Raw genomic sequence first — 19,298 nt, 5'->3', positions numbered from 1 at the left:
TATCTATGTGCTCCTTCCAATTTAAATTGTTCATAATTGTAATACCTAGGTATTTAGTTGAATTTACGGCTTTTAGATTAGACTGATTTATCGTGTAACCGAAGTTTAACGCATTCCTTTTAGCACTCATGTGGATGACCTCACACTTTTCGTTATTTAAGGTCAACTGCCACTTTTCACACCATTCCGATATTTCTTCTAAATCGTTTTGCAGTTTGTTTTGATCTTCTTGTTCTTCGTCGCTACCGTAAAACGCATCGCTTCTGCTGAACAAGTGCCCATAGTTCTTAAAGTATGCGTTTTAGAGCCTTTATTTACTAGACTTCTTTCTTCGAAGGATCGTTCCTGTCACAGAGAAGGAAACAGACGTGTCGGTGCAGTGAATTAACTGTTGGTTGATTTGGTGGAGGGGACCAAACATCGAGGTCATCGGTCCCATCGGATTAGGGAAGGATGGGGAAGGAAGTCGGCCGTGCCCTTTCAAAGGAGTTTGTCTGGAGCGATTTAGGGAATTCACGGAAAACCAAATGGCTCGACGCGGATTTGAACCGTCGTCCTCCCGAATGCTTGTCCAGTGCGCTAACCACTGTACCATCTCGCTTGGTGAACTAACGTAAAATCATTTATAGCTAGAGAACAAGCAAAGATAAAATCCGCACAGAAAGGCGAAGAGCGGACGTGCACCAACTACGATGCGGTCCTGCAGTAGAAGTAGGGTACAGTGAAATGTCGTCTTTGTGCAAATTTCATGTTTTGGAGACAATGATGTTGTCGACGCAAGAAAATTCCAGATTCCTGTTTTTCCACGAGTAAATAAATTAAGACTCGTATGACATTGGTGGCTGCGATGGCCTCATAAGAGATTTATTCCTCGGCGCACAGTGCGTTCTTTTTTTTAACGGTATATGAGAGGTGTGCCTTGAATGTAGGCGTTGTATGATTATGAGAGATGGGAGAGAATAAAACCCCGCAGCACCGGCACATGCCGTACTCCAGCTCTAGAATAGCGCCAAGGGAGCCACCGGGCTAACGCTCCCATTACAGGGATCCACCGCCAACGAATGATTTCATTGGCATTTATCGTCGATTCACATGTGGCATTAAAAGATTGCACAAAGCATTCACACAGACAGTCAACCGAACGGAACTTCAACGTCAACGATCCTTGGGGGGGGGGGGGGGGGGGGAAGTGTTGACGTTGACAGGGCGACGTCGTCGACTGCAAACATTATTCTCGTTTTCAGTTTGGTTGTAGTAGTGCGTTTTGTGCTTCAGTTGATTCTTAATCTTTATCTTATTTTTTGCTGTGTTTTCGGGACACACTGAGAAGGTTGCGTTGCGTCGTCATGTTTTTCCCACAAAAGAAAGTAAGTACCTGAAAGAATAACAATGACTTACGTTTTATCATAAGAGGACAGAGTAAAAATCGGCGTAAATATCAGTATAAATAGGTAAGGCTTTTAAGAAAAATTGTTTCGAAAGTAAAAAATGAGCTCTATCGAGGGAGAATTTTTCCCCAGCGTTGTTTTCCGCTTATGACAAAAGCAAGACAAGAAGCCTAAAGTTTAAAGGCACTCTGCGCTGCCTTCTAAATGCTGTTTGTTGAGTTTGATTGTATACAGGGTGTTTTAGCACAGCGGTTACAAACTTTCTGGAGAGATAGACGATGGAAAATCATATAGCAAATTCAAAACAGAAGAAAGGGATACTAACAGAATGATAAAACATGTTTATTATGCTTAGCACAGCAGAAACCAAGAAATAAGAACAAAAACAGACAATGATCATCACCAAAGTTCAAAGTTACAACTCCGGACTATGATGCAGGTCTCACATCTGTGGAGCACGGAGATTATTAGGTCTTCCATGTGCCGGAGTTGTAACTTCAGACACCTTCTTTGACGACGGTCGTTTTTTTTGTTCTTTTCTTGGTTTCTGCTGTACTAAGGATAACAAACGTGTTTTCTCACCCTGTTCGTGTCCTATCTTTCTTGCGTTTTGTGCTGTCATTACTGTGCCAGGAAAACGTTTCCGATTATACGCTACCACTGAGTTTTTCCATCGCCTAGGTGCACTCTCTCTCTCCTCAAAGTTTGTAATCGCTGTGCCGAAACACCCTGCATATTCTATTCTTTTACTTCCCTACGGAGAACTTCTGTAATGATTTTGATACTATTTTCCGACTTTGTGTAAGACGTCACTAAACGTTCAGTACGGTCTCAGCGAGGAGACATTGCCGGCAAGAGTACGAGAGGTGATGGCTGTGAGGTTCCTGATAGGCGATGAGGTTAAGTTCCTGATCGTCAGGCTTCGCGCTAAAATCCTGGATTAAATTCCAAATCTCTTCACTTCTCTTGAAGTGAAGACATGTGACACTGAAACTTCCTGGAAGTTTAAAACTGTGTGCCGGACCGAGACTCGAACTCGGGACCTTTGCCTTTCGCGGGCAAGTGCTCTACCAACTGAGCTACCCAAGCACGACTCACGCCCCGTCCTCACAGCTTTACTTCTGCCAGTACCTCGTCTCCTACCTTCCAAACTTTGCAGAAGCTCTCCTGCGGACCTTGCAGAACTAGCACTCCTGAAAGAAATGATATTGCAGAGACATGGCTTAGCCACAGCCTGGGGGATGTTTCCAGAATGAGATTTTCACTCTGCAGCGGAGTGTACGCTGGTATGAAACTTCCTGGCAGATTAAAACTGTGTGCCGGACCGATACTCGAACTCGGGACCTTTGCCTTTGCCTTACCGAAAGGCAAAGGTCCGAGTCGAGTTCGAGTCTCGGTCCGGCACACAGTTTTAATCTGCCAGGACGTTTCATATCAGCGTACACTCCGCTGCAGAGTGAAACTCTCATTCTGGAAACATGTGACGCTGTAGATGGTGATTAGTTTGTGGGATGGGGACAATAAGTACAGCAGCCGCCTTGGTGCCGTTCGGTAAGAGTAAGCTATGTGCCGGGATCGAATTTCATCCTTTCCCCTCACTCATCGTCGTCCAACACAAGCATAACACTTCGCTATAGACGCGCCCATTACATTCACCAACACTCTACAAATACACATACAGCACAACTCCCATATATCTGCGAGGAAAGGGGCGCGGAGAAAAACATCCTTTTCGACAGACGGCCGAATCTACTTCGTGGGATGCCCCTAGCCAACAGTGCTATAAGACGTATACATTTTTACACCACCGTTTGACGGTGGGATTCCGTTCAATGACGGACCGTTGACGTCCATTCTGTGGATCGTCCTTGATTATCCGCGAAGCCGGTTCTCGTTGAGCGCCTTTGCAGATGGGCAAACACGAAGGAGGTGAGATGGTGTTGGCCACAGAACAGAGAGACCTCTTGGAGAAGAGCACCCAGCGGGAAGCCAGCCGACGAGACAAAGGAGGAGGACGAGGAAGAGAGGCGGTTCCCACGGGAGGAGACACGCTGCGTGCCTGGCCTCTAGGCCGCCCTCCCCCGCCGCTGTTACACACACACACATACACACACACAGAACTGGGCTCCCAGCTTCTTCGACCGAAGTATTCCAACGTTTGTGGCTTGTCTTCGTCTTCTTATTCGCTTATTTCAGACTAACAATTTCTTTAAATACCTCCCCTTCCACCATCCTCTTCCGCCCATTGTATTTAGTAGAGTGAGCATCAACTTCAGGCCGGTGCACAGTTTTAACTCTCAGCAAATACTCCCATTAGAGCGAAACAGCTCTTTCTCAACAACAACCGCACCTTCCTTCACCCCCCCCCCCCCCTCTACCACCGCCTCTGTGTATGAGTGTGTGTGTGTGTGTGTGTGTGTGTGTGTGTGGAGAGGGGGCGGGGGAGAGTTAATAGCGAGTCCGTGACATTTCGTAGCCCACTGCCCACGAAAGAGATAGGGGTTCGAATCCTTGTCCAGCGTGCATTTTTAACTTGTTACATATAGCATACATAGATAGATTAAGGAAAGGCAAACCTACGTTTCTAGCATTTGTAGACTTAGAGAAAGCTTTTGACAATGTCGACTGGAATACTCTCTCTCAAATTCTGAACGTGGCAGGGGGTAAAATACAGGGAGCGAAAGGCTATTTACAATTTGTACAGAAACCAGATGGCAGGTATAAGAGTCGAGGGATATGAAAGGGAAGCCGTAGTTGGGAAGGGAGTGAGACAGGGTTGTAGCCTATCCCCGATGTTATTCAATCTGTCTATTGAGCAAGCAGTAAAGGAAACAAAAGAAAAATTTGGAGTAGGTATTAAAATCCAGGGAGAAGAAATAAAAACTTCGAGGTTCGCCGATGACATTGTAATTCTGTCAGAGACAGCAAAGGACTTGGAAGAGCAGTTGAACGGAATGGACAGTGTCTTGAAAGGAGGATATAAGATGAACATCAACAAAAGGCAAACGAGGATAATGGAATGTAGTCGAATTAAGTTGGGTGATGCTGAGGGAATTAGATTAGGAAATGAGACACTTAAAGTAGTAAAGGAGTTTTGCTATTTGGGGAGCAAAATAACTGACGATGGTCGAAGTAGAGAGGATATAAAATGTAGACTGGCAATGGCAAGGAAAGCGTTTCTGAAGAAGAGAAAATTGTTAACATCAAGTATACGAGGCCTGTTCAGAAAGTAAGCTCCGATTGATTGCCAAATTGAAACCACAGTGAACATCAGAAAATGTTTTACTTGTAACAATTAGCTACACCTTTCAGCTACTTCTCTACGTAGTCGCCGTTCTGACTTAGACTTTTGTCATAGCGTTGTACCAACTTTTCAATAGCCTCATCATAGAAGGCAGCCGCCAGTGCTTTCCGCCAATTCTCCACGCTGGCCTACACCTCGTTGTCTGTGTCAAAAAGTTGTCTTCAAAGACAGCGGTTCATGTGACCAGAGATGAAACTCAGGGGGAGACAATTGCGGACTGTATTGTGGGTAATCTCACATTTCCATTTGAAAACGATGCAGGAGCATCTTCATTGCCCCTGCAGAATGCGGCTGAGAATTGTCTTGAAGAAGAAACAGCACGACAGTTATGTAATGTTAGCTGCATAGCTTCAGGCGAAATTTCTCACCAGGCCCTCGTACTTGGCGGCAGACACTATTTTCTAGACATCTTTACGCACTCACTGCGAGCTCAGAAATGAGAAGAGCGACGTGATGCTAACAGGGGTTATACTAGAGACACTACCCAACACATCTGTGCAAAGCTTTATCGGATTTTCATAGTCGTTTCCATTTCGCGACCGATCGGAGCTTACTTTCTGAACGCCCCTCGTAGATTAAGTGTCAGGAAGTCGTTTCTGAAAGTATTTGTATGGAGTGTAGCCATGTGTGGAAGTGAAACATGGGCGATAAATAGTCGGGACAAGAAAAGAATAGAAGCTTTCGAAATGTGGTGCTACAGAAGAATGCTGAATATTAGATGGGTAGATCACATAACTAATGAGGATATATTGAATAGAATTGGGGAGAAGAGGAGTTTGTGGCACAACTTGATTAGAAGAAGGGATCGGTTGGTAGGACATGTCCTGAGGCATCAAGGGATCACCAATTTAGTATTAGAGGGCATCGTGGAGGATGAAAATTGTAGAGGGAGACCAAGAGATGAATACACTAAGCAGATTCAGAAGGATGTAGGTTGCAGTAGGTACTGGGAGATGAAGAAGCTTGCACAGGGTAGAGTAGCATGGAGAGCTGCATCAAACCAGTCTCAGGACTGAAGACCACAACTACAACAACATATAGCGAAGCATCTATTCTGCTTTGAGAACGAAGCATTTAGTCTGCTTTGAGTAAAAGGCTTCGGTTTCATCAGCCCGAAGGCTGCTTTGAAGCCTTCCGTAGAGTCCGCACAGGATATGATGCGCAATGCGCAGTGAACAGTTTTCGTTGCAAGTACTGGGCGAGTCCTTTCTTTAGTTCGTAAGGAGAGGCCGATATTGTTTGCCTGCTTTGCGCCGGTCGGTGATGCGCTGCGATGACAGAATCGAGGCGTACGCGCTGCAGGTTTTCTCCAACGATTTTACTGATTTATGCGATACTTTTAGGTTTATATGTCAGCTTCTTGATGACATGCCCATCATTTCGTTAATGGTCATGGTTACTGTGATGTTTCCATTTAAGTGAGACACTGCTAGAAATTCGCAAAAAATTGAAATGAAACATAAGGGTCACTATGATTTGGCGTTTGGTGCATATAGCATAATATGTTGCTGCATATGAAATTTAGCTATGATATTGAAGTTTTCTTTAGACTTGGGTGGAGGCTTCTGTGTTTTGTCACAGTCTCGAGAAAACTGATCTGATGTAGCATATACTCATTTGTAATTGCGCGCCAGCGCTAAAGCCAGAATGAAATATCCACTACATTTCTCATATTTCATAAACGGTTTGAGATATGGAAATGCGATTTTGTCAGATGATAGCACGTAAACAGAAGAGTATTTTGCCTTGGTTATTATGCAGAATTACGTTATCTACAGCGTCATTCCACTAAATACAGACTTCTTCCATTAAAGAGTGTAGTTTTTAAGGGCCATCGATAGCTGGCGAAACGAAAAATGCTGTGGGTTTTTCAACAATATACGCGAAGACATTACACGTTTACTTTTGTACTGAGTATGTGCTTTTTCATAAACTATTGACCTTACTTTTCCTCAGTTCCTCAATAAACGACTGTTTCGGAATTCTCTCGGAGTTGCATCTGCGCAACATTGTGTAAACGCCGCTGTGTTTTGGTAAAAGAAGCAAATTTTAACATGGCAACAAGGCAACTAAAAATTCATCATTCTTGACGCTTTTCCGAAAGCTGCAAATGATTAACCAGCCAGACGAAAATAAATCGCTGCTGTTTTTGCATTTTCAGCGGAATAATTTTTAGATACTAACAAAGCAGAGGTGTCAGTAGATTTTTTGAATGGTCACCATGCAAGTGTGGGCTTGGAGGGGCTCCAGTTACTATTTACAAAAAATCTAAGCGTAGGCTTCAGTTTAGAACAGCACTTCCCCTCCAGTGCTCGGCCCTTTCGCTACAGCGACTGCCCGCAACGCCCCCCCCCCCCCCCTTTCTGCTCTGCCCATGTATGCCCTACACATCATGCATCTACCGACCTTATTCTGCGCGCCCTCTACCTCGCTTGTTGTGACTATTGGGTGGAAGTGGTGTGTGGGTGTGTGTGTGTGGGTGTGTATGCGCGTGTGTGTGTCCTTGCCTTTCAATGGTTACAGAACCAGATGACCAATTTAGGACTACATGGGGACGTAGTGTTTAATGGGATATCCAGATCATAGCGCATTTGTCCACATACGCACACACTCACACAGCATTATCTGGAAAAAAAGAGCATGTCACCAAACACTTATCATATTTTACACCTTCACTTAGTTACTGCGTACTTGGGGTGTATCTTTCTGAAAGTGCACTTACTATAGAACAACAACAACAATAAGCAGTGGCACTGTTTCGAAGGATTGGAGTTAATCAAATTACAGATACGATAAAATTTCATGTTCTGGGAGAAAAATGATTACTTACGTGAAGGGCATCTAATTAGCATTATTAGCAACGCTTGTATTACATCAGACAATGCACTCTCTTTTGAAATACCAGAAAATAATATTAAAAAACTAAGCGCTGTGGCTGCCTAAGGTAACTTCGATTTTCTTACGTCTGGGATTTATTACAGCAACTTTCCACTGGTCAGAATTACAACATAAAATGATCAGAATTTTGAATTTTCTTTTATTTGTAACTTTTTTTTACATTTTGTGCCGTAATGCCAGATGCTTTTCTATAATTCGCTCAGACGGGTCAGAAGAAGTGTTCACATATAGTCTACAATAAGAACTATTTATATCTGCAACTGTAGCATCTTGTTGTTGTTGTTGTAGTCTCCAGTCCTGAGACTGGTTAGATGCAGCTCTCCATGGTAATCTATCCTGTGCAAGCTCCTTCATCTCCCAGTACCTACTGAAACCTACATCCTTCTGAATCTGCTTAGTGTATTCATCTCTTGGTCTCCCTCTACGATTTTTACCCTCCACGCTGCCATTCAATGCTAAATTGGTGATCCCTTGATGCCTCAGGACATGTCCTAACAACCGATCCCTTCTTCTAGTCAAGTTGTGCCACAAACTTCTCCCCAATCCTATTCAATACCTCCTCATTAGTTACGTGATCTACCCATCTAATCTTCAGCATTCTTCTGTAGCACCACATTTCGAAAGCTTCTATTCTCTTCTTGTCCAAACTATTTATCGTCCACGTCTCACTTCCATACGTGGCTACACTCCATACAAATACTTTCAGCCGGCCGCGGTGGTCTCGCGGTTCTAGGCGCGCAGTCCGGAACCGTGCGACTGCTACGATCGCAGGTTCGAATCCTGCCTCGGGCATGGATGTGTGTGATGTCCTTAGGTTAGTTAGGTTTAAGTAGTTCTCAGTTCTAGGGGACTAATGACCACAGCAGTTGAGTCCCATAGTGCTCAGAGCCATTTGAACCATTTTTTTGACTACATTCCATTATCCTCGATTTGGTTTTGTTGATGTTTATCTTATATCCTCCTTTCAAGACACTGTCCATTCCGTTCAGCTGCTCTTCCAAGTCCTTTGATGTCTCTGACAGAATTACAATGTCATCGGCGAACCTCAAAGTTTTTATTTGTTCTCCATGGATTTTAATACCTACTCCGAATTTTTCTTTTGTTTCGTTCACTGCTTGCTCAATAGACAGATTGAATAACATCGGGGAGAGGTTACAACGTCTCACTCCCTTCCCAACCACTGCCTCCCTTTCATGCCCCTCGACTCTTATACCTGCCATCTGGTTTCTGTACAAATTGTAAATAACCTTTCGCTCCCTGTATTTTACCCCTGCCACCCTCAGAATTTGAAAGAGAGTATTCCAGTCAACATTGTCAAAAGCTTTTAAGTCTACAAATGCTAGAAACGTAGGTTTGCCTTTCCTTAATCTTTCTTCTAAGATAAGTCATAAGGTCAGTATTGCCTCACGTGTTCCAGTATTTCTACGGAATCCATACTGATTTGAGAGCAGACATCGCTCAAACCACGAGAGATGTACGTTGATATTCAGTAAGGGGGTTGATGATCGTGCTGTTGAACGCCATAAATCCAACATCATTATATCATCTTCTTAGGACAGTCTCTTTGCATGTGGCAACACACAGCAAGAACCCCGCATCCCTTACGAGCCGATGCAGCGCACCCTGAGGCAGGGGGCGCACGTGCACGCCACGTGTGGCCGTGTTGTGATTTGTGTCGGGTGTTGCAGGCGCACCTGAACACGTGCCGGCACGACGCGGTGCCCTGCACGAGCCAGTGCGGCGCTCAGATCCCGCGCGTCCTGATGGAGGACCACCTGCGCTACACGTGTCCGCAGCGGCGCGTGCACTGTCAGTTCTGCGGTAACGACTTCACCGGCGTCACGCACGAGGTAAGCCACCAGCCAGCGCACTGCTGTACCGCGAGCCGGTCTTGCACTAGGGATGGCGGTTATCGCTGAAACAACCAGTTTTCGGTTATGTCGTTTTTTTTCCAATGCCAGTTTAACCATACTAGTAAAACAGCTCAAAAGAACCGATTTTCGATTTTTTTAAAATTCCGATTATTTCCTGTATTAAGGGGGGTAGGACGTCAAACGGGCCGACATGGAGCGGGAGAGGCACCACAGGACATTTTAATTTCCACTGTCTATACTTTTACAAATAAATTCATAAAACTTTAACAGCATGACCAGCAAGGATTCAGGATTCATACTCATAGCAGTGGAAGCTCAAAAACGTAACAAAACACATTTTTTTTTACATGTGAAATTTCATCAATTTTTCACTTACTATTGGCTGCATTTGTTGCTATAGATAGGTTTAGTACTTATATTATTCTTTAGTAACACACACACAGCAAGAGAGGGGAGGGGGCGGGAGTAACTGTATTCCACAGATGTTTTTATCCGGGACTAAAAAGGTAATCCAAAGACGTGATGAAATTAGTGTAAGTACTTGCAAACACCAGGAATCGCGACGTCGTGATTGTGTGATTGTGTGGTTATGGTGTTGGAGACTCAAAAGCGGGAGATCTGTGTGCAAACCTCTCGCGTACCAATTTCTTTTTCTCCCCCACCACCACCACACACACACAAAATTATGAACTTTCCTTCCGGTCATTGGCGTGTCTGTTCTCCTTTTGTAGTGTTGGCAAGGGTACATAATGAGTCATGTGGTAAGAATATATTCCAGTCGCAGATAAATGGCTCTGAGCACTATGGGACTTAACTTCTGAGGTCATCAGTCCCCTAGAACTTAGAACTAGTTAAACCTAACTAACCTAAGGACAATACACACATCCACGCCCGAGGTAGGATTCGAACCTGCGAACGTAGCGGTCGCGCGGTTCCAGACTGTAGCGCCTAGAACCGCTCGGCCACTCCGGCCGGCCGCAGATAAATATGGTAAATAGTGAGAGCAGGCGGTAGGCCATATAGACCTCTAGCAGAAATGAAAACGGCAAACAAACGGGCGTGAACAACAAAGGAATTAAAGAGTCAAAAACTTTCAAAACTGTACGCAAGAGTCATAACGTATGGTACTTCTGTAGAACACCATAGGAGCTACGTACGTATAGAGGTCGATTCCTTACACCTTGCTGTTGTAAACGGACGTTACACCACGATACAGACACAGATATTCATACAGCGAACAGCCACGTCAATGACCGGATGAACAGTTCTTAATTTTGTGAAAAAATGGGTCACAAGGGAGATTTTAACACGGACCACCCCTTCGCAGTCCAACACCGTGATCACATAACCACGACGACGTGGCTATTGAAATTCGCTCGATGTTGCACGTCTTGAACTTGCACCATTCACTGTTTCGATTTTGCTTCTTTCTTCACAGTTCTGTACATCTTCTCTTTGAAACTTTGCTGGCAGATTAAAACTGTGCGCCGGACCGAGACTCGAACTCGGACCTTTGCATTTCGCGGGCAAGTGCTCGACCAACTGAGCTACTCAAGCACGACTCACGCCCCGTCCTCACAGCTTTAGTTCGCCAGTACCTCGTCTCCTACCTTCCAAACTTTACAGAAGCTCTCCTGCGAACCTTGTAGGACTGGTTTCATATCAGCGCACACTCCGCTGCAGAGTGAAAATCTCATTCTGGAAACATCCCCCAGACTGTGGCTAAGCTATGTCTCCGCAATATCTTTTCTTTCAGGAGTAATAGTCCTGCAAGGTTCGCAGGAGAGTTTCTGTAAAGTTTGGAGGGTAGGAGACGAGGTACTGGCGGAAGTAAAGCTGTGAGACGGGGCGTGAGTCGTGCTTGGGTAGCTCAATTGATAGAGCACTTGCCCGCGTAAGGCAAAGGTCCCGAGTTCGAGTCTCGGTCCGGCACACAGTTTTAATCTGCCAAGAAAGTTTCATATCAGCGCACACTCCGCTGCAGAGTGAAAATCTAATTTTGGCATCTTCTCTTTGTTTTCATGCCTGATCTGCGTTCAACTTTCGACGGGCTATCCTCTGGCCCATCTTATCACTAAATCTGTAGGGGGTGCGACGGGGATCCCTTGTTAGCTCACAGCGGAATTCACGAACGCTATTTAAAATTAATTACATCTGAAAATATTCCTGTTTCTGTAAGTATTTTTGTTTGTTACTGAGCAGAAAAATTACGCTTTTATGAAGCTCTTAACATTAGTTGACGTTTATGGAATGGACTCTTAGTTGGTATATGCCTTTTGTCATAAAATACGTCTTAGAAACGCGGGCCGCACAAATACTTGATTCGGGCAGAATGCTGCCCGCGGGCCGCAGTTCGACGATCATTATTGACCTATACGAAGGACAAAAAATCTTGCTAATGTTCACGTTGGAACTGGGATCATAGTCCCTCCGACTTTTGCGCAACCATGCATAAACACAGAAGGACGAACGTGCGAGCGTGACCTCCACTTGACTAGCAACAGTGCTACCTCCTTGACTACTGAGGGCGGCCTGTTGTGTGACTAACGCTGTTCCGTAAGCTTTCCGTACAACAGCGACATTTCGTTGCTTAGCTCTAGTATATTTCCGACAGTGAAAGGAGCTGGGAGCCGAGACCACTGTACGAAGGACCTAATGAAGTTGACCGTGGACTACAACAGCTGTGTCTTGTACGGTTGCATGCCTGAACCTACTGTATGTTCTCTGCAGAATGTATTTCAGAGTTGGGTGCCACGCGGTCTTAGACCACGGCTCCCCCCCCCCCCCCCCCCCCCCCCCAGTCGGATGTTCGAGTTCTCCCTCGGGCATGAGTGTATGTGTTGTCCTTAGCGTAAGTTAGATTAGGTAGTGTGTAAGCCTAGGGGCCGATAACCTCAGCAGTTTGGTCCCATAAGAACTTACCACAATTTTTCAAAATTTCAGATTTGTGAAAAATGAACACATAAAAGTATCACCAGATTAACGCTGAATGAGAAAATGACGCGAAACACTATTATAGTAGCTGAAATTCGCAGTCGTATTTCAAGTGTAATAAACCTGGAAGATGGAGACAGTCACTGCAAGAACGTGGTTCCAGCGAGTAGGAGACTATGGCCTGTCTGTGTGCGTGCATTGGACCAGAAATTTCGTACCTACATACACTCTTTTTCTGTCTTTTGTTCGTCGCTGACTCTCACATACAGTTTCTTGAAGACCGCTTGACTTTTGAGCATTACCGGTACAGTGTCAAGAGAGATTTAGGGTGTATCGATACCAGTTCTTTCTATATCTGCAAGCCACTGTAAATGAATAACAGAGAGTACTTTCTACTGCGCACGTATTAATATTGCTTCACGCTCCATTCTCGTGAGGAGCGCGGGAAAAATTATTGCTTAAATGCTTATGTGCGCACTATAATTACAGCAGTCTTGTCTTCACGTTTCCTAAGGGAAGAGTAAGAAGGGTGTTGTAGCATATTCCTAGGTTTCTTACTTAATATCTCCTGAAACTTCGTTATGTTTACGAGGGATAGCCTACATCTATCTTCAAGCGTCTGCTAGCTATGGTTTTAAGTATCTCATTGACATTATCACGTCGGTCAAACAAACCTGTGACCATTGATGCTGTCCTGTGTATACGCTCAGTATCCCCTGTAAGTCCTATATGACATGTGTCCCACATAGACATAGGTGAGCAGTATTCTGGGATGAGCCACATGTGTGTTTTGTAAACAACCTGATTCTTAGACTGGTTGCATTTTCCCAGTATCCTACCAATGACCCGAAGTCAACCACCTTCTTTACCCACGATTGAGCCTGTGTTATCATTCCATTTCATATACATACAATTTTTTACGCAAAAGTAGTTCTATGAGTTGACTGATTCTATTTGCAAGTCATTGATATTGTTGTCTGAGGATAGTGGGATTTACGTTTTGTGAAGTGCGAAATTTAACATTTCTCCACATTTAACGCAAATTGCTAGTCTTCCCACAATTTTGAAATAACAATGAATACTTATGCACCTTTGCTCGGACAGTGCTTCATTGTAGGTGACTGAATCATCATCAAAACGTCTGAGATTACCATTAATACTATCGAACAGGTTGTTAATATACAATACTAGCAGCAAGGATCCCATCACACTTCTCTTTGCCCGCTTGAAGTTACGTACTTGTACACCGGTCGTTGACTTTCGATCCAAGCTAACACCAAGAAACTCACCAATTTTGTTTGACGCCTCATACGATCGTAGTTTCTTTAATAAGCACTGGTGTTGCCCTAAGTCAAATACTTCTCGAAAGTCAAGAAATATTGCATTACTTGACAGTCTTCATCCATGGCTTTGAGGATATCAGATGAGAAATGCGCATGTTGGGTTTCGGATGACCATTGTTTTCAGAATCCACTCTGGTTGCTATGGTAGAGACCATTTTTCCATGGTGATGCACATGTTTTGATCTGAAATTGTAATTGTTCATTTGCACATGTTTTGATCTGAAATTGTAATTATTCATTTGTATTATCCATCATTTGCAGCGTAACTTTAAAGAATTTGTTTTGATTGGTTCTTATTTTGTGAAAAATGTTTTGCGCCAGGCTGGCAGTGAAGCCAGGTGAAATCTTTTGAGAAGAGATGGCTCTGCACTTACTTTTTCGATTACCCTTAGGCTGGCATCTGCCCTTCCCGCTGACACTACATGTAGAGCAGAAGACCATTTCCAGACGTTTCTGCGGTAAACAGGCCGAGAGAACGCGTATTTTTTGTCTCTGTTAGCACCGGCGCGGGAATTCGCGAGATGATGTTGACTGAACCTTGCAAGGCCTTAGCTATGTCAGCAACTGGCCAGCTGCATTCTCCATTTGCGCAACGTAGGACAGTTCCTACAACGCTGTCACGTACGCCTACCTAGCTTTTTAGAATGCATCTCGTATAGGATACTGCATAGCTTGGAAGATTGTTTTTAACGTATGTATATAATGTGTGTGCGTGTGTAGTGTGTGTAGCGTTGGACAAAAATATGGAGACTCCAGAGAAATGCATGCTTGAGCATAAACACAGATCCCAACGAAGTCTGCAGGTTGCGCTTTTGTATTTGGCCACGAACAGCAACTGTAAAATGATTCAGTGTGCTGCAAGCGCCAATCGTGATTAGAACAGTGATCTGTGTCGTTGAGAGTGCGTTATGTCGGAGCGAAGTAAATTCGACCGTGAGCAAATACACTCCTGGAAATTGAAATAAGAACACCGTGAATTCATTGTCCCAGGAAGGGGAAACTTTATTGACACATTCCTGGGGTCAGATACATCACATGATCACACTGACAGAACCACAGGCACATAGACACAGGCAACAGAGCATGCACAATGTCGGCACTAGTACAGTGTATATCCACCTTTCGCAGCAATGCAGGCTGCTATTCTCCCATGGAGACGATCGTAGAGATGCTGGATGTAGTCCTGTGGAACGGCTTGCCATGCCATTTCCACCTGGCGCCTCAGTTGGACCAGCGTTCGTGCTGGACGTGCAGACCGCGTGAGACGACGCTTCATCCAGTCCCAAACATGCTCAGTGGGGGACAGATCCGGAGATCTTGCTGGCCAGGGTAGTTGACATACACCTTCTAGAGCACGTTGGGTGGCACGGGATACATGCGGACGTGCATTGTCCTGTTGGAACAGCAAGTTCCCTGCCGGTCTAGGAATGGTAGAACGATGGGTTCGATGACGGTTTGGATGTACCGTGCACTATTCAGTGTCCCCTCGACGATCACCAGTGGTGTACGGCCAGTGTAGGAGATCGCTCCCCACACCATGATGCCGGGTGTTGGCCCTGTGTGCCTCGGTCGTATGCAGTCCTGATTGTGGCGCTCACCTGCACGGCGCCAAACACGCATACGACCATCATTGGCACCACGGCAGAAGCGACTCTCATCGCTGAAGACGGCACGTCTCCATTCGTCCCTCCATTCACGCCTGTCGCGACACCACTGGAGGCGGGCTGCACGATGTTGGGGCGTGAGCGGAAGACGGCCTAACGGTGTGCGGGACCGTAGCCCAGCTTCATGGAGACGGTTGCGAATGGTCCTCGCCGATACCCCAGGAGCAACAGTGTCCCTAATTTGCTGGGAAGTGGCGGTGCGGTCCCCTACGGCACTGCGTAGGATCCTACGGTCTTGGCGTGCATCCGTGCGTCGCTGCGGTCCGATCCCGGGTCGACGGGCACGTGCACCTTCCGCCGACCACTGGCGACAACATCGATGTACTGTGGAGACCTCACGCCCCACGTGTTGAGCAATTCGGCGGTACGTCCACCCGGCCTCCCGCATGCCCACTATACGCCCTCGCTCAAAGTCCGTCAACTGCACATACGGTTCACGTCCACGCTGTCGCGGCATGCTACCAGTGTTAAAGACTGCGATGGAGCTCCGTATGCCACGGAAAACTGGCTGACACTGACGGCGGCGGTGCACAAATGCTGCGCAGCTAGCGCCATTCGACGGCCAACACCGCGGTTCCTGGTGTGTCCGCTGTGCCGTGCGTGTGATCATTGCTTGTACAGCCCTCTCGCAGTGTCCGGAGCAAGTATGGTGGGTCTGACACACCGGTGTCAATGTGTTCTTTTTTCCATTTCCAGGAGTGTAGTTGGTGCGCGTATGGCGGGCGCTTTCGCAACCAAGGTAGCCGACGTGTTTGATAATTAATGAGGCACCGTATCGAAGACTTACACCACATAAGGGAAGGCGGAAAATCATCATCCACTAAGACGGAAAGCGGGCGAAAATGTAAGCTGAGTGACCGTGACAATCAGTCACTATGGAGGATTGTGTCAAAAAATGAGGGGACGAGAACTGAAAAAATTACCGTGGAACTGAATGTCGCACTCGCGAACCTTGTCACCACCAAAATAACATGAAGGGAGCTCCATAAGATGGGAACTGAAGTACGAGCTGGAATTTCAGATCTCATCAGTGATGCAAATGCTCGTAAGCGGAACATGTTCTGCCGAAGCCATGAAACATGGACAGTGGAGCTATGGAAGAGATCATTCGGACGGGTGAGTCTTATGTCATACTGTTTCCAACTTCTGGTCGAGTTTACGTCCCAAGAGCGGAACATGGCGGGGGTTTGGTGATGATTTGGGTAGTCATATCACGGTACTCCGTGGGCCCCATGGTGCAAGATCGCATTACTGCCAAGTGTAATTTGACCATTTTGATTAGTCAGGTTCAATCTCTGGTACAATGTTTGTTCCCCAATGTTGACGCTGTGTTCCAAGATGACAGGGACCCTCTTCACACAGTTCGCATTGTCTAGGACTGGCTTTGTGAGGACGAGGATGAATTGTCGTATCTCGCCTGACCACTACAGTCACCAGATCTGAGCCTTTGTAGTTTCATTTGGAGAGAATTGCGCGTAATTGCTATCCGCCTCCATCATCCTTATCCGAACTTGGCATTATTTTGCAGGAAGGATGCTATAAGACTCCCCTGAAAACCATAAAAGACCTGCATTTATTTATTCTGAGATGACTGGAAGCTGTTTTGAATGACAGTGGGTTTGCTGCGCTGTATTAGGCAAGGTATTTTTTATGTTTTTGATTATTACATATTTATGACCATCCGATATATACCGAGCGAGGTGGCGCAGTGGTTAGCACAATGGACTCGCATTCGGGAGGACGACGGTTCAATCCCGCGTCCGGCCATCCTGATTTAGGTTTTCCGTGGTTTACCTAAATCGCTCCAGGCAAAAGCCGGGACGGTTCCTTTGAAAGGGCACGGCCGACTTCCTTCCCCATCCTTCCCTACTCCGATGAGACCGATGATGACCTCGCTGTTTGGTCTCTTCCCCCAAACAACCCAACGCAACCACCCGATATATAATTTATCAAAGTAGCAAGAGGGGGTCGTCATCTGCCTTGGGGCCAGGGAAACAGTATTTGTGTAATAGTGGTAATAGTGTGGTAATAATGGATTAATGGCCTATTCACGATCATCAATAATGGGAATTGACGTTGACGGTAAGGTGAACCTCAAATTACGATGCTGCATGGGGGGTCATTCGACATGCCACGCAAGAACCCCATAGCGCCTGAATAAATCATCGGCAGCCGAACTCTTAGCAAAACCGCGCTGCGTACGGGACACCGCTGCAAACGGAAGTTGTCTGCAACCCTAACGCGACGGTGCTTCGAAAGACACGACCAGTTTCCACAGAAACTGGGCTCGCACTGCGCATTGCTGGAAGAATTCAAGCGAAAGGTAGCAGTGGTATGATGTGGGGGGGGGGGGGGGAGATATTGTTCTGGCATTCTCAAGCGCCATTGCTGCGTTGAAGTTATTCTTAAATAGTTTGTTGACGAATCTGTCTCCCAGGCGCCGCTCATCCGATTGTCTTCCGAGAGAGGAGCTGATCTTACAGCAAGGTAATGCGTCTCCCTACTAGGGAAGGGGGAAAGCGATCAGTTAAAACCGATACCGGTAATTTAGTTCTAAATAATCGTATTTTTATGCGTTTGTTTGGTCTCGGTTAAAACAGGTATTTTTATTTTTTACTGATAACCAGATATGGAACCGATGTATTGTTTTTAGATAAAACTTAAAAAAAAAAGTTTGTTGGGAAGTTCTGTAGCTTCTGAATGATTTGTGTCTTCTTTAAATGTTGTTTCTGTTGAAAGAAGTTACAGATCAACACATTACAGAACGAGTATTTATGAACAGATTGGACTGTTATTTCAGAAACCGGTATTTTGAGCGGTTTTAACAGTCATGTTATAATGTAGATGAAAAATCAGATTGTTTCAGCGATAACCATCATCCCTACTTCCTAAACAAGCCAGCAGATTCTCAAATGGCTGGAGGAGCGTGATCGAAACTTTAGTGCACTTCCTTCGTGCGCGCTCCCACCCCAGTTCTCAGATGCTGATCGTCGTCGTCCCTCTTTTAACAGTCTTGTTACCCTGTATACTAATCGGTGGCCGCAGTTATGTAATTAAATGTGGAAGATGTCTCCGCTTACGCTGTATTATAGACGAGGAACTATTTACTATAAATTGATTGGCATCTGACGTTTGAGATCCTAAGTTGCGAAGTTGTCGGGAAAAGTACTGTTTGCAGGCAGCCGCCACAGCGATCCGCCCTCCGGGCCATAAAACAACGGTTTTAAAGTAGCGCGCTCCTACAAAAATCACGTAAAAAATCAGAAATTAATGTATGACACAGATCTTTATATGGTGTCTCCCTTATGCCCCTATTTCGACTACTTTCGTAGTATGTCGTAAGGAACGCGAAACTAAACGGTACGAGAATCCCATACTGCAGCGGCTTTGTGCAGTAGAAGTGGCATCTTTATCTGACAAGAGTAGTGACTCTTATTACTGAACGAGCAAAGCACGGACTAGACGGCAGCCGTGGTCGTCACACCTGGTGGGGTAGAAAGGTTAATGTGGCGACCTCAGTGATTGCCCGGTGTGCGGCGTTCGCACCTGGCGTGCGGTGGGAAGGCGTGCGCCGGATGTGGGCTGGCGCGGCTTCCGCTGGCCACGCATTCCGGCCGCGTCCCGGCCGGCCGGAAACCGCCAGTCGCGCAGCACGCGTCGTTTGCTGCCGAGGCGTCCTCTGCTGCACTCACAACAACAACAATAACAGCACCAGCTAATGCTTCTGCTCAATAACAGACCGTCACACATTGTGTGCCTGATCTCTTAAAATGACCCGCGTGTTCCGAGTCTTCGTAAACAGAAATTGTTCAACTCCAAAATTACTTATCACAGTTGCGACACTCACCGACAGTTGAAGGCACACTAGCGCCATGTTGCAAGAAAGCAGTGAT

General features: G+C 45.8%; 1 protein-coding gene across 2 annotated transcripts in view; it reads left to right on the top strand.

Annotated features, from left to right (window-relative positions):
• LOC126197885 (TNF receptor-associated factor 4) overlaps window positions 1-19,298 on the top strand; it is a 684,818-nt gene that overhangs the window by 649,074 nt on the left and 16,446 nt on the right. For both annotated transcript variants that reach the window (XM_049934673.1, XM_049934674.1), the window contains one exon: window positions 9,279-9,440. In XM_049934673.1, coding sequence (XP_049790630.1) covers window positions 9,279-9,440 — 162 coding nt within the window. The remainder of the gene's footprint in view (window positions 1-9,278; window positions 9,441-19,298) is intronic.

The sequence above is a fragment of the Schistocerca nitens genome, chromosome 1 (assembly GCF_023898315.1).
Source record: "Schistocerca nitens isolate TAMUIC-IGC-003100 chromosome 1, iqSchNite1.1, whole genome shotgun sequence".
Taxonomy (NCBI): Eukaryota; Metazoa; Arthropoda; class Insecta; order Orthoptera; family Acrididae; genus Schistocerca; species Schistocerca nitens.
Note: the sequence above shows the minus strand (reverse complement) of the source record. Positions and strands in the feature narration are given on the sequence as shown.